This window comes from Sceloporus occidentalis, unplaced genomic scaffold (assembly GCF_023333645.1).
Source record: "Sceloporus occidentalis isolate IW3139 unplaced genomic scaffold, rSceOcc1.0.p SCAF_8, whole genome shotgun sequence".
Taxonomy (NCBI): Eukaryota; Metazoa; Chordata; class Lepidosauria; order Squamata; family Phrynosomatidae; genus Sceloporus; species Sceloporus occidentalis.
This window is the reverse complement of record NW_028316988.1, coordinates 16,071,909-16,087,283: the sequence shown is the minus strand read 5'-3', so window position 1 is coordinate 16,087,283 and position 15,375 is coordinate 16,071,909. Positions and strand designations below refer to the sequence as shown.

General features: G+C 42.5%; 2 protein-coding genes across 8 annotated transcripts in view; both read right to left on the bottom strand.

Annotated features, from left to right (window-relative positions):
- Positions 1 to 149: 149 nt before the first annotated feature.
- On the bottom strand, positions 150 to 5,111 carry LOC149308033 (uncharacterized). The gene is made up of 5 exons (XM_089536844.1): positions 5,070 to 5,111; positions 4,055 to 4,150; positions 3,077 to 3,604; positions 2,183 to 2,362; positions 150 to 1,594 (listed from the first exon to the last, which is right to left on the bottom strand). Exons 1-5 carry the CDS (start codon positions 5,074 to 5,076, stop codon positions 150 to 152), a joined length of 2,256 nt encoding a protein of 751 aa, XP_089392970.1. The 5' UTR covers positions 5,077 to 5,111.
- A 1,405-nt stretch (positions 5,112 to 6,516) lies between these two features.
- The window catches only part of CAMSAP1 (calmodulin regulated spectrin associated protein 1), a 31,378-nt gene continuing 22,519 nt past the window's right edge, over positions 6,517 to 15,375 (bottom strand). For all 7 annotated transcript variants that reach the window (XM_089534948.1, XM_089534949.1, XM_089534952.1 and 4 more), the window contains 8 exons: positions 14,913 to 14,997; positions 11,884 to 14,314; positions 11,386 to 11,522; positions 11,064 to 11,272; positions 10,865 to 10,967; positions 10,247 to 10,362; positions 9,534 to 9,652; positions 6,517 to 8,871 (listed from right to left, as the gene is read on the bottom strand). In XM_089534948.1, the coding sequence (XP_089391074.1) occupies positions 8,569 to 8,871; positions 9,534 to 9,652; positions 10,247 to 10,362; positions 10,865 to 10,967; positions 11,064 to 11,272; positions 11,386 to 11,522; positions 11,884 to 14,314; positions 14,913 to 14,997 (3,503 nt within the window). In that variant the 3' untranslated portion in view covers positions 6,517 to 8,568. The remainder of the gene's footprint in view (positions 8,872 to 9,533; positions 9,653 to 10,246; positions 10,363 to 10,864; positions 10,968 to 11,063; positions 11,273 to 11,385; positions 11,523 to 11,883; positions 14,315 to 14,912; positions 14,998 to 15,375) is intronic.

The window sequence follows — 15,375 nt, the reverse complement described above, 5'->3', positions numbered from 1 at the left end:
CTTTTTTCTGTGAATCACCCTTCTCCTACCCATGCCAAGCCAGTATCTTTCACTAATCCTGCTTTATTTAAGAATGAAAAAGTGAGAGAGCAATATTAGTCTACACAGATTGGTATATGAAGCATTACACTGGCGTCCAATATGATGGTCTACTTGGATTTGCATGCAGACTGGTGAACTGGGCGCATCCGGCGATTTTGTTTCCACCTCTCCCTGGTCCATCTCCCACGGTTCTCCACAACTTCATGCAGCAGGTTCATGTAGTTATATTCATTATTTTCCAGCGAGACAGCATCATCGTAAGAAGAACTTGTGGTCGCGGCATCAAACGACGAGCCTGGAGATGGATGGATTGCATGGCGGACTCTGGACTGAGAAGATATTGGTTTGGGCAATTTTGCCTTCTTGATATCAGTTGGGGTTTGGGTTGCTTTGACCCTAGACTGTGAGGAATGTGCAAATCCTCTGACCACTGCTACCTCTGATTCTTTCCGAACAAGAAACTCTGTTTGGTTCCTTGGTTTTGGTTCTGTACTTAACTCTGATCCACCATGATCTGTTTGGCCATCCTTTTTTGGACACATGTGATTATATTCCTTCTGTGATGCTTCAGATTTTAACTTTCGACCTATTGTTTCTCCAACAGCTTCTGCCTTTGGTTGGCTCTCAGACAGAAGCTGTGTTTCATTGACTAACTTTGCCTCTTGCTTGAATTCAGGTTTCCCATTATCATGCTCCTTCCAGGGATGGCTATGTAGCCATTCTTTATCACGTTCTGGTTTCCCAGAATCTAGTGTCTCACCAAGATGAGGAGAGAGCATGAAGAGCTGTGCCATGAAAGATCCGCTAATGCTTAACCCATTTGACCTCTGGTTCCACATCTTCCTTTCATAAGGCCATGTCAATGTTCGCTTCAAAGAGACCGAGTGGTTTCCATCTGTTTTTGGAATCTTGTCTTTTGGGAGGTTGACATCAGCTTGTTCTTTAGGTGCTGTGGCAATGCTTAAATATAAGAAAGGCTCTGGGTTGTCAGTACCATTGGAGCTTTTCATGTCAACATCCTCAACTTCTCTTGAAAACCCATTACCTTGCAGTGTCGGTTTTGTAGCTTCCGCATCAACTTTGGTCCCAGGTGTTTCGATACAGACTTGTGTCAGGAAAGAGCTGATATTATAGTGGCTTTGAAACTCTTCTTTGTTGCCTCCTTCCAGCTTCTGGTAATTCTGCATTTCTATAAAGCTCTGCAAGTCCTCACCTCCGATGTACATTTTGTCATTCAGTGACACATAAGGCATTGTTGACGGATGGTCCCATTTTGTGTCAGTCTGCTGTCGCCTCTGGTAGAACTCCGTCCGCAGTAGAATGGCGGAGGCAGACTTGGCACGGACTTTGGGCATCATGCTTCTGGAAGCCGTGCCTATCTCAGAGATTTTAAACTTTCTGTTAGACGGTTGATACTCCAGTATAGAATCCACCTGGCTACTTGATCTTGTACTGGCGGCTGAATCAACAACCTCTTTGCTTGGTCGAACCTGTTTGTTATCGTGTTTTGCCATCCAGATCCAAAACAGCAACACAAGAAAGGAAATAAACACTGCAAAAAATTTGAAGCAAATTAGTTCAAAAGTACAATACATTCCAAGAAAAGCACAACTACAAGGACAGGTTTTCAATAGCAAAGTGCATGCATTGACAATAATGGGGCCATCCATGAATACTCCAGTCCATGGATAGCTATCTGCCAATACAGAGAGCCAACTGTATTTTAAAGTACCAGTAAGATTTTAAGGGATTTTAATTCTGTTTTTATTTAGTACTTTGAAAATCTTTTGTATGTTTTAAACTATATGTGTTTTAGTGTATTTTCTGCTCTTTTGTAAGCCGTCTTGAGGCCCAGCTTGGGACAAAGGCATGATATAAACAAAGGGAGGGATCTCCATGTTGGAGTGGAGTTTGGAATTTGGGGGGCTGAAGGAGCAAAGGTTCCCAACCAAAATGCTATTCCCATATAAAATAATACTTGAAATATAGCAGATCTAACTTCATTTGGGAGCAGCAGTTGGATTAAAACTATCTCCACTCAATACAGTGCGGATGGAGATACATAAGAGAAGCCCAGCTTCAGAATTATGGGCCTTCGGAGATCCTATACCAAGGGAAGAAATGATGCACTGAAACATACCTAAAATGGTTAGTAAAGCTGGCAATCCAACTTTATAGAAACCATTCCCAAAGTCTGATGAAGGGAGACCAGGTGAGCAGTTGAAGTGTGAGATGTTCCAGACATGAACTCCTTGCAGGCTTGGTGGAGTGTGGCACACAACGGAAGGCGCATCTTCAAGCAGGGATGCATTGACCATCTCTGTGAAAACATACACCCCCAGCTCCTAACAACAGTGGCAAACATGCAGAGTTGTACATTTCTGATGCTTATGGTGTCCAGCCCTAAATATGTTTCATAATGCTGGCATTGATCTCCAACACTTTAAAGTTGGTGCCCTCCAGATACGCTCAGAGCAAGGAAAGAATTAAAAGCCATATACAGTAGTTACCAAATGAGTTACATCCCCGTTTTAGTAACCAGCACATCATAGTTCCATATCAAAAGTATAACTTTTGAATTATATTATTATTGTAGTTAATTACTTAGTTACAAGGCTATGAAGAGGTTACACATTAAATCAAATTTGCAGCATATCACTTATATGTGTCTATATCTACACCGCACTCTGGGCTGAACACATAAGTTTGCCTTCCTTTTTGCTCTAATGCCTCACCAGCCTACAAATCCCAGGATTCCATAGGATGAAAGCATGACAGTTAAAGTGGAATACTAGGGCTATGATTTTGTAGTGTGAACAGGTCCTTGGAAGGTGACAAATTATTTTGTGGTGGGCTTCTTAAGAAGTTATGTTTAAATTATTGCAAAAATGAACTCCCAGGTTCTGGATATTTTGGAGTACAACTCCCATTGTCCACTATGAGTGAGGGGACCTTTGCTGGCTGAGTGTGATGGGGAGTGGGTATTTTGGTCACCCATTGTACAGTCTTGGAATTAAACCTCAGATTCACATACCTTGAAGAAATAAGCCAAAATCCTGAAGTTCACAGGAGCAATTCCACGGATTGCCACCAAGCTTCATGGCAGGAAGGGTTGCCAGCCCCTGGAACGCCGTTCTCCTTAAAGCCGTCAAACGGTTGCCAGAGAGATCAATAAATTTTAGCTTGGGTAGGTCCTTAAAACTCCCCCTGGTGACATCACGGATCCGGTTGTTTGCCAGGTTCAACGTGTTCAGGTTGGATAACCCGGAGAACATATTTGGTCCAACTTGAGCTATGAGGTTCTGAGCCACCGTGAGGTTTTCTAAACTTCCCGGGTTGGAAAGCCACGCAGCCGTCACATGAGTTAAGCTGTTCTGATAGAGGCTGAGTTTGGTGAGGCTTTGGAAAGCACCCAATGCTCCCCGTTCGATTTCTGTGATGCCGCTGTTGGCCAGAGCAAGGCTGGTGACCGAGGCCAAGCTTGGGCTGTTGAAGACGCTTGAGTTGATCACCCCAAGGTTGGTCACCACAAAGAGGATGGAGGTCAGCCCCTCGGGAAAACCTAGGAGAAGACGCTAGAGTATTGAACTGGTTTTAATTACCCTGGACCAATGTTAGAATTTTGGGGATTCATAGTTTTGTGAGCTACTTTGCTTTCTCTATCAGAGAGCTCTGGTGCCACAACCAACTACAAATCCTAAGATTCCATAGGATGGTGTTATGACAGTTAAAGTGGTGTCCAACCGCATTAATTCTGCAGTGTGGCAATAGCCCTAATCCTACTTGGGGATCAAGCGGATTGAACCTGTGACTTTTTACATGCAAAGGATGTGTGTACCTTCACCCGTTGACTTATGGCAACCCCATGAGTTTCATAGGGTTTCTTTAGGCAAGGAATACTCAGGGGTGATTTTGGCGGTTCCTTCCCCTGAAATATGCTCCGGTGTTAAACAACATCCAGAACTTCCCAAGTCCAGTTTCAACAACCAGCATCCTTTGGGAAAAGACTCACCATTTGGAATAGAAGAGCAGAAATACTCCTTTTCAAGGACGCACCGGGATCTAGAAAGTTGTACTGAGGTCCAAACCAAGGCAAGGCCAAAGAGCACTACAACATCAAGGAGGAGAGGGGTTATTTCACCCAGGGAATGCACAAACCGCTCCTTGTACATCCACACCATTTTCAGCCAAGCGTTTTATTGCAAAGAAAATTTATTTTTGGATGACAGCTCCCTAGTCGGCTGAGTACATGTGGCCCATGGGACACATGTGGCCTCTGCACACCTCCGTTTCATCTCCTTTTAACTTCATAAAGACTTATCAGAACATCACAAGGAAGCAGGGATGTAGATACAAGGGGAGCACCGTGAGACCTCTAATCCTCCAAAGAAGAGTCCTGCGCTCCCCTATGAAATCTTCCTTCATCCCTCAAATTTCTAGCATTAGACACCAAGACACTGAAAATGGTTCATGCCTAAGAAGGTTATAGCTGCTGCACTCTCAATCTCTTAGTAACTTTCCCCTTTTCTTTGGAAGCCTAACCCGTATTTCGAAATGCTTAGCTGAAGGTTTATGTTAGTGGAATGCTAGAAATCCAGGGAATTTCACTGAAAGGCAGAATTGTTACAGGGGTGGCAATGCCCTCATTTTGCCCAATATCCCACAGCTATACCCCCATCAGCAAGTGAACTCAGGTCTCAAATATCCACTTCTACAAGTTTGGCTTCCCAATAAGAAAGCATGCCATTTGATTTTATTTCTATAATGGCTCTAGGCCCCCAAGTTTGTTCCTCTTCATAGCTGATATGACTTTTGCCTCCTTGGTCATGTGTGTTGTTGCCTCCCACCTGATGACAGGTTTGGCCTTGCCATCAACAAAAGTAACTTTTCTAAGCCCCAATTCCTCCCAGTATGCTGTTTCCCTGACACTTGTTTCTTAGTATATTTTGGCTACTTATCCATTAAAGCTCTGTATTGGCATTTCCCATTTGGAGTTTGCTAATCCTATGAAGATTACCCAAACTTACATTTCATGTTGGACAGATCGGTTCCTCGTTGGACCAACTGGTTCCTTCCGTTAGTGATCTTTCAGCTTGGAGGATATAAGGCTTTTGCAACTGTGTTAGGACATCGTAACACACCGTAGTTGGATGTTTCCAGCCTCTTTTGGGTAGACGGACAAGTCGAAACCTGTCACCTCCCCAGCTGTAGGGGGTCCTTCTCGTTTTCCATTGCATCCAGATACACGGTTCATGTAGCAGCATCTCCATAGTATTACCATGGAGCCTCTCCATTAACCATAAATATGTTAACCATTTTACAAGATCATCTCAGAATAGTGTCCTTTTTAAAACCCTGACAGTGAGCTGGAGATATATGCAATTATACAAATTGAAGAAGTATTTGTTCAGCCCCAGGAGATAGCTATTGACTTCTTTTGTTTCCAGATCCCCCCATTTTTGGTTGAAACCCATATCCGTCTTGAATTGTCATTTATACTCATGTTTGGAGTGTGTCAGTGTTTAGTTATTTAATCCATCAGATTAGAGTTTGGGACAGTGAATTTTTTGAACTATAATGCCCAGAATCCATGTTGCCAGAAGGATTCTGGTTAGCACTTGAATGGAAGAACTGTATGCACATTTTTTACAAGTGTCTTAAAATGTCGTTATTAGATGAACATGCTTGGAATACAACAAAAAACACAAATACAAGGAAATGCACCATTCAGTTTTAAAGATGTGCTTTCTGCTGCAAATAATAGTTTGTAGGGAATGTAAAATAGCCAAAATGCACTCAAATTGTGCTGCTCCTTGCACTATTTGTGGTGAGTTCTCTCTCCAGCTGTTACTGAGATAGTCTGAAACTGAGCTCAGTATAAACACCCCAAATGAAGTCCTGCTAGTTACCTACTTCCCCTTCCCCGTGATATTGATCATTGATAACAGAAGTGGTGAGTTTTGTGTTGTGCGTTCAGAGAGGTTGTCGGAGTCCTGGCCTTTTCCATGTATCCTACCTCATAGGGTCATTATTCTGATAATGCCGACAGATTTGAAATCAAGCAGAGAAAGAGAGGAAAAACTGTCTAATTTGCAGCTAAGAGATTGGATGTATAGCAAAAGAAATGTTGGGAGATGCATTGCAGCCATATCTGGAGAGTCACATGATTTCCACCCCTGGCATCTCTGAAAACACAAGCACCAGAATATATACATTATCACAAAGGTGTATGAACCTCAATATTATTTTTAGGTGTAGGGATAGTTACATGCCACCTATTGAGTCTGGTTTCCCAAAAAATGTCAGTATCTTTCCAAATTTGAAACAGTAAAGTGAGATCTGTCCCATCTTCACAGTAACTTTTAAGGAGATGAAACGCACACAAGCGCAACAGAGCACATCTGTAAAACGCTGCCTCGGTTTCTGAATGCAAAAGGATGCGTCAACAAAACAAAAAACAAAAGATGCGTGGAATAACTAAAAAACAAAATCAGCTGATGATCTTTATTAAATTTCAGTGCTTTCATAAAATAAATATGTCGTATAATATCAAACAGTGAGAAATAAAGCATGAATAGCATGTAACAAAAAAAATTACACTCATGACAGTGTTTTAATACTTAGCACTTTTAGAAATAATAAAGCCATTTCCTTATATACATGGTAGTCAGTTATCCAACAACATTTACAGCTGACCTATTTCTTTAAAAAAGGTATTGGGACGAAGGGGGGAAGGAAGAGAGAAGACTGCAAAGGTAGACCTTCATTGTCTCTAGTGTTAAGTACCCTAATTTCTCACCCTTTCTATACAAAACTCACTCTCAGTCCAATTATTAGTATTAGTATTATTATTTTTAAGCTCATTAAATAGTTACACTGGATTGCAGTTCAGCGCTTCAACTTTTTCCTCTCATCTAGTGTTGCAAGAGCATCCTTTGCGCTACAGGAAACGTATTCAAGTAACACTTCCAAGTAGAAGTAAATGTGTGCAAACCAAGCGATAACCTTAAAAAAAAGAAATTCCCAGGCGGCGGAGTCAAGACAAGACGCCTCTGGGATCTTACAGACCTTTCCTTACTTTTCCAGGGTGTGTGTTTCGAAACAAGACACATGATTCACAATCGAAACCGCCCTTGTTACCCCACCGGATGTATATGGGTTCTTCTTTGTTTTGGAGAGGGGAAAAAATACGCAGCATGAAAGGTCTTAACTGAAGATTTAATATTTCAAGATGGGAAGAGAGAAAGAAAGAAAAACCCGGAGAAAACAAAGCCATCTGAGTTATCTGTGCCTTCAAAACAAATGCAGATTTGGTTAAAAATGGCTAGTATACAGAAACGGGTTTGTTGTTGTTGTCTTATGCATTAGTATATACTTTGCCCATAAAGAAAAGGGAAAAATAAAAATAAAAACAACACACACTCCATTTCAGAGCATGCTCATCCAGCCACAAATAAAAAGAGATAAATAGAGAGAGAGAGATACACGGACAAAGCGGAATTACTTTTCCAGGACATGATTTGTTAAAAAGCGTTAGAATCTGTGATCATATAAGTGCACCATTATACAGGAGTTGGCGTGCTCAGAGTGAAAAGGTCCCACTATTACTAGAATCAGTCTTTTCTTGAAAAGACCCCCAAATGAAAATAATAATTCAGATACTACTTGAAAAACGGAAAGTCGGGGTCGACTGTCCTCCATTCGGTGTGCCTCAATGTCAAAGTGGGGGTTTTATCCAGCTAAGTAGCACCTGTTCGCTTCTTCATGATTGTTTTGCAGGAGTGGTCATCGGCCGTCATCATTTGCATAAGTCCTCCATTTTGTTGTTTAAAAAGAAAATTAACAAGACAGGTTTTATATCTTTCAGTGCTTATAAAGAATCGATACTGTTAAGTAAACTTTTGTTCTGAGCAGCAAGGGCTGGGTTGGGTTTTCTTTTCCTCCGGAAGTCAGAGCTTGGCTTCATGTTGGCAGTAGGTACAGGACCAATAGTTCTCTACATTTAAGACCCCAGAACTGTAAAAAGGATGGGTCGTTTTTCCTAAAGGCTATTATTCCTCAAAGGCCTGCCACATAAACAGCCTCGTCCCATCGTTCTCCCAAAGCGCAGCATGTGCTAACTCTGAACTGGTTGCCGGGGGGCGGTTTGGGAGATAAGACAAAACAAAAGGGGAGAAAAACGTCCCAATTTGTACCAATGAAGAACTTCAAGTAAAAGGAAATCCACTGCTTAAGATCTTGCTACATGCACCTTCCCACACGTGAAAAGCCTCTGTAGTTAACAACAGGTGTAACAGCCATTTTATCATTCATACAAAAGAACCCCAGAAGAACACTGAAGTCGTTCCTTCATTCTCTCCTTGCATCCATGTTTAAGAAGGCTCTTTCTTTTCGTTTCTTTAAAAGAAAGAGGTCTATGGTTCTGTTTGTTTCATAACCAAGCTAGACTGGGGGGCGGTAGGGGAGGAAGGAGGGAATTTCTCCCCAGTGGTGAAACCTACAACAGTCTCCCACGGAAATGTAGTGTCATTTGCGAGTCTGAGTCTTCTTTGGCACTGCAGGTCGCTTGGGTTGCCACAAGTGGTTATGAATTGTGAGAGCATCTACGCTGACGGACATGGTTTTGGCGGGGATCAGGTTGAACTGCTTTCTGTCCGAGCTGTACTTATAAAGCTTGTCGATCATTTTCTTGGTGATGTTCTTTGGCCCCGTTCCTGTCAGTTTGTAGATTTCTTCTGTGTCGGGATAGTAGCAGTAAAGTGCTCTGAACTGGCAGCCAGCATCACGGAACAGAATGATGTAGTGGTTGGCATCGCACTTCTCAAGCTCCTAGGAGAAGGGGAAAAGAAGAAGTCCTTAACTAACGACCATGGAGAACAGACCAAGAATAGAGATAAATCTAGAATACCTGGGTTGAGGGCCAAAAGAGACATGAAACCTTCATGTTGCAGTAACGCAACGTAATTTCAAACCTATCGACTTACAAGGATGTATGAACTGCTTACATCTAAAAAGTTCACAGTGAACAACAACCATAAACTGTACAATATAAAAACAGTTTATAGGTGTGCAGCGACAGAAGGGGCCAAAATGAGAGCATTGCCCCCAAATAAGAATGCTCTTTTCTACAATCATCAAATTTTCCTTCAGTCCCCAAATTTCTAGCACTGAAGAAAATGAGACAATGAAAATCATTCATACCTAGAAGACTTCCATTTGCTGCGTTTGCAGTCTTTCCAATACAAGGCAATGGCAAGGCAATATAATAAGCAGCATTCTTTGTCTGGCCCAGAGTGACCCTGTCAGTTGCAGATGTTACAAGCAGCTGCCCTGACAAGTCAGATTGTAGTATGCCATATGACATGTGTCCTTGGCACTTAATATTCTTAGGCTTGCTCTCAGACAGATGATGTACATGGCAAAGGCGTACTGAATGAGATATTGTATGCAATGATCTGACGGCTAACAACACATCTGTGAGAAATACTTGCCTCCAATATGGAATTCTTGTGAGGCTCATTCACTTTCCCAGCCAGACAGCAGTGGGAGATGGCATTGTGGATAATTGGTTTGTTTGACTTGCTGCTGGGCTCTTTAAATAGCTTTGGACCTAATAAAGAGAATTTTAAAAGAAAATAAGCCTCTTGTTAATTTATTTAAAATGTAAAGTCTTCCAAAAGAGAAAGAACAAGAGACTACGGCTCGAAATGCTGTTCCACCTGACAAGAGAAGCAAGGTTACAAAAGGACTTCATCCAAGAAAGGCACAATATAACCTACCCATTAAACACTTATATAGAGTTGGTTCAAGACTTGGTCATACATAAGAGCAGAACCACAGAAATCAATGACAGTCAAAGTAACAAAAAACTCTAATGTTATAATTTCGTCTGCTCTTAGTGTAAGCCTTATGTCAAATTAAGCAATAGGGTTAACACTATCTGAAGAAGTAAGACAGCCATTTAACCTTCTTTTACCTTGTACTTCAGAAGAGAAACATACACTGGTTCCAAGACTGCAATACTCCAATATCCAACTCTAGTGGAGCCCTATGTGTTAACCAAGGGTTGATGAGCCTTAAAGACTAACTAGACAACCAAAATGCATAAACATGGTCATTAGTCATGCGCATATTATAAGAATCTGATTCATATTGGCACAGATGTTTAATTGCAAAGGAGCAGCTTAAAGCACATCAGATTTACCAGTATATTCTGCCACTGAAGCAATTGAAGATGCTGTGGAAGTATTTTCCCAGTCTCTCTCCATGTTCCGACTTGGGTTCCTACTCAGTATGGGTAAGGATTCCATGGACTCCACTCTGCCGGGACAAACAAGAGTGAGAATTCATGAGCAATGCCAGATATTTGGCTAAAGGAGGGAAAAGAGAAATAGCACACCAGAATCCACCCCTCCCAGCAGTGTGCCTCATCCTTGTCCCCCTTGCCTTCCAAAAGTCCAAGAGAGAAGCACCAAAGGGGCAATAATGTCAACTACTAGAGAAAATCCAAAGCATTCTGTAGAATCTAAAAATCCTGACAATTATATTTTGGGGCAAACCTCTGCCTGCAAGTTCCTGCTTTGTCAGACATAGGGAAAGGTCTCCTGTATTGTTACAGATATGTGTGTATTGGGGGGGGGGGGGGGGGTGAGTGCAAAAAGCCATGACCGTAATAAATGTACATATGTATTTTGCAGTGAACACTTGGACATGTCAGTTACTGTGCAGACCAGATGTGGGACACATGCAACATCTTCCCATAGTTTAAGTGGTACCACCAAAATCCTCAAATCCTTTAAACAACAACAACAACTGTTCTTACCGCTGTGATGGGGTGCCACCAGAATGCACACTTTCAGGCTCAGTTGTTGCTGCAGATGCCAAGGACAGGCTGGAACCTGACTGTGCACTGCTGAGATTATCCGCTGGCAAAAAAGAAAAAGAGAGGTGAGAGGCTGCAAAAGAGAGCTAAGCTGCTTTCTTCAGTCATCAAGGGAACCAAAATGGGTGCTGTTGCTTACGAGTAGTAGAACACTTTGTCCCTGAGTCACTATAGGACTCCTCTCGATGGACAGACTTTGGCCGGGGTTTCTTGAGTTTGGATTTGGGCTTCCCAAGGCCTTGCTCTTCCAAGATCTGCTGTTGTTTTCTTCTCAAATATTCTTGTTTGATGAGCTCTCTCCGGGCTTTCTCTTCCTCCTTCCGGATTCGGTCTTCTTCAGCTTTACGGCTACAAAAAACAAACAAGATTCTATCATTCTCCAATTTCTCAAGGGAAAGAGAGGGGGGACACACACCATGAAGTAGCCACCAGCTTACTACTGTCAATACTACTGTACTTACCGCGCTTCATCTCTCTTTTGCTCAACCTCAGCCTCAAGCTGTAGTTTTCGAAGCCGTGTCTCTTCAGCTTTGCGCTGCTGCTTTAAGAGGAAGGCTGCACGCTTTTTTGCAAGTTCGTCTTCTGCTTTCTGCTCATCCTGCCAAATGGAAATTCAGGTAAGAAACAGAACTTTTATGCAGGGTGGAGGAACATCAAAACACAGCCTCAGGTTTTGTAAAAATCCCATGTCTGACATAATTTTGATCATGGTGTGTGCATCTGCAAACACATGTGGGTGCTTGTATGCATGTGGGGGGGGGGAGTGCACTGGCCACCTTTGGGCGACCCTTGGCAAATCACACTCTTGCATGTCTTATGGAAAAGCAATGCCAAGTCTCATCTGAAGAAATCTGTGAAGAAAATCCTATGATAGGGTTGCTATAGGTTGAAGTTGACTTGAAGGCAGATAACAAAACAAACAGATAGAGCTTCAGCAACCACATGTTCTTTACTCTTACCTTAAAGAAAAACCCAACTCCTGATTTCTGGTCAATTTCACTGATCAAATCAGCAGAGCTGCCCTGGCTTTCAACTTCTCTTTCTTCGTCAGGAGCTTTTAAATCAGACAGGTCTACCTCAATAAGGCTACCTTTGCTTCTTAGAGGCTCCTCTGCCAGGACATTCTCTTTTCCTGAGCCTTCAAAAGAAGTAAAGTTAAAGTCTTCCACATTACTATTCACATCTTTGATAGTTTCAGAAAGGATATTAGTGTCCTTGGGAGTAGAGTGAATAAATCCGCTCCGTGGATTGCTCTCATCACAGAGTCTGTAGCTCTCCAGGGAAAGCTTCTCCTGGGGAGTGCTACCTAGGTCCAAATTATTTTCGACAGCAGTTTCGGTGGGCGTCTTGGACATAGTGTTGTTTGAAGGAAACTGTCTTAAGTGGGGCAAGGTGTCAACACTGGGAGTTGGGGTTTTGATGCGTGTTGTGGTTTGCTGACGGTCCTTAGCCACTTTGAGTTCAGACGGTCTTCCCGAGCGGGGAACCCGTCCTTGCCCAAGTCGCGGTGGTTTACGGAGATTGCTCATTCCTGTTGGGGAGAGGGGTTCCACAAAATGAACAGGTGCTTTAATCTTTTGGTCCTGAGGGCCACTTCTCGATGAAGGCATCGTGGGTGCTTTCATGAGAAGCTCCTGCTGCTGAGAAATCTTGAGGATAGCCTGCTGGAGGGTACTGATAGTTTCATTTAGCTTTTCAATGGAGAGGTCACATTCATTGATGTCAGTGGATTCAATGTTCTCTTCCAGAAGTGCAGCAGAAATCATTTTGCTTTTCTCTATTTCATGCAGGGTGGGTTCTTTTGGATTATTCTGTTCAACAAAAGCAACAGTTTCTTGAGTCCTCACCTTGGGTCCTTCAAGGGACTCGAGTGAGTCTTCACCCGCTTCCTCTCTCATGAGGAATGCCTCAGATTTAGAGCTCAAAGAAGTATCATCCAAACCTTCCCCATTGTGCCTTGAGTACTCTTTTGTGAAGTGTTCTGGCTTAAGTGACTGAGAAACATCAGCACCTTTCCCTTTCTTCACCACGTTCAAGAATGCCGCTTTGCCCAGCTTTAGTCGCTGCCTGGCTGATAAGGCCTCCATCTTCTTCTTCTGGGCTTCTATTGCTCTTCGCTTCTCCTCCAGCTGCATGTGAAGCTGCACCAGTTCAGAAGCCAACACATTAACATTGTCTTTGCTTTGCCTGTTGGGACTTTGCTCCCTCTTTTGTTTCCATGTAGTTAATGGGGCTGGACAACACTCTGACCCATCTGGGGTGGTCTTCTGTGAGCTACTCGTACTGGACTTTGTTTCATAGCTATTCAACCTCTGAAGCTTCCGCTCTGCAAAACTTGTCATCCTGGCACTCCCACTGGTCATGGAGATGCTACTGACCTGAGAAATAGTACTCAGGCATGGACTTGACCGTCCACTAGCATCATCTTTATCTTCATGTTCCTTGACCTTCATGTCTTCTTGCAGCTTTGCTGATTCCTCTTCTCCTATATACTTGGCAATTATCGGGTGATCATCTGCCACTAAATCTTGCTCAGCTTCCTCCATGTCTAAAATGTCTGAATCAGAGTCTTGCCTGATCATTGTCCATGTGCTGTCTCCAGTATAAGAATCAGGAGTTTTCACATAGCTAACATTCGCACTGCTCATCACATCCTCCTCTGTTTTGGCAGTATGAAGGAAGAATCCTCCAAAGGACTGGTCTCGTGATGAAGGCTCTAAACTACTACTTGCCTGGGGCCGAAAGGTTTCTGGTCTGAGCTCTGAGTGCACTATTGGATCTGCCAAACTGGAACCTGCTGTTGTTGATAATTCAGAACTAGATGTTAAATTAAAAGTCCGATTAAGGTTGCGGTCGCCATGATTATTATTTGTTTTCTTACGCACAAATGCCATGTGCCCCTCATTCAGTCTTTTGGCTCCAAAGCCTCTCATCTTCCCTTCCCCACATTCATCCTCCTTATTGATGATTTGTTTTTCTTTTGCTGGTCGTAGAACAGCAGGCATTAAAGGCTCAAGAAAAAAGCTCTCGGGTTTACTTTCTGAGGCTTCACCTTGTGATTTCTGAGGCCACCCAGTTGCAACTGCACCAGGCGATCTGGCTGGCACACTCTGAAGTTCAAGCTTGTCATGGCTTGGTGTAGCATCCGGGCGAATGATTGCAATCAATTCTTCATCCTCATCTTCTATCTCAACGTTGTTCAGCAAGCTTTTCCCACTGGTTTTTACTGGTGCAGGCTGAGGCTGCTGTTTTGGAGTGATGTTGATAATATTTGAAGCTAGGCTGTCTTTGCTGATTGACCTTGCCAAACTAATGCTATCGCCAGAACTCGGATCTGCATCACTGCTTGCAGCATGATGAAGTCCGAATGGTGTTGGTTGAGAAAGAGGCCTAAGAAAAGACAAATGGCCATTAGGATATACTGAGTTATTTATTTTTGGCTGTTCTAAGTAAAAACTATTTAGCCCACAACATTGTATCACATGGAGTCAGAATTCAAGGACAAGAATACACATGTCAGAGCTGGGTGATTTTTAATACCATGATTTTAGATGCATGTAATATCTCAATATTCAAAGCATAATATGGGCAGGTACTAAACAAGTTAACTAGAGATTCCCATTTTACACATTAGCACAGGAATTCTGACTACCCAAATTTTTCAAACCCAGTTCCCTATGAGCAGGTATCTAAATGTAGTTGGACCAACGGTTGGTGCCTTATGAGAGACTATGGACTGCCATTTTGTGGAAATCAGACTTCAAATAAACAACTTTGAAATGGGCCTCAAAAAATCCTTTAGCTCACTAACACATATCCCAAAGTCCAGAGATTTGGATGCTTGCTGCATTTTTATCAAACGTATTTCAAAAGATTACTAAAGGAGCTGTGATGCTATTGTGTAAACATCATTATCAGTTTTTCCCATCCAAAGTTACGCAACTTTTAAAATGTGCTTTTCCATAAGTTATATCCCAGTACACATTACCTCTGTTTCTTCTCTGGCCATGCAAGAACTGACTCCCGTGGCTGTCCATCCACTTTAGTCAATGAATTGGAACGATTCCGCTGGGCTAAAAAAGGATGTTGCACAACTTTTAAGAACACTCGGTTTTAAATATTTTAAAGCTTTTTCCCTTGCCCTGATCAAACGTGTCCTAAACAAGACTTCACCATGTGAGGGCAGTATAGGAAGCGCTCAAGCTATATTCCTCTTATGACACTACAAGACTGAACTTAGCTACACCGAGCTGCTGCTTTATGTGCCATCAAGCCTACCAAGTTAGGAAATATCTCCTATTAATTCAAACAAAATTCAGTTCCATGTGCCCACCCTGGGCTAGATTAACCCTACTGTTTGCCTCTGTCTGAGATTCACCATCAGCGCTTCCGATCTTGTTTCATTGTAAGGCTACAACAGCTTATTGCTCCATTTACATAAAAAAGAACAG

Excerpts from the sequence above, each read along its gene's own strand:
- LOC149308033 (XM_089536844.1), bottom strand. Across the intron at positions 2,363-3,076 it reads TTTTGGCTTATTTCTTCAAG|AGATGGTCAATGCATCCCTG; the intron begins GTATGTGAATCT and ends ATGTTTTCACAG. Across the intron at positions 1,595-2,182 it reads AGCTTTACTAACCATTTTAG|TGTTTATTTCCTTTCTTGTG; the intron begins GTATGTTTCAGT and ends AATTTTTTGCAG.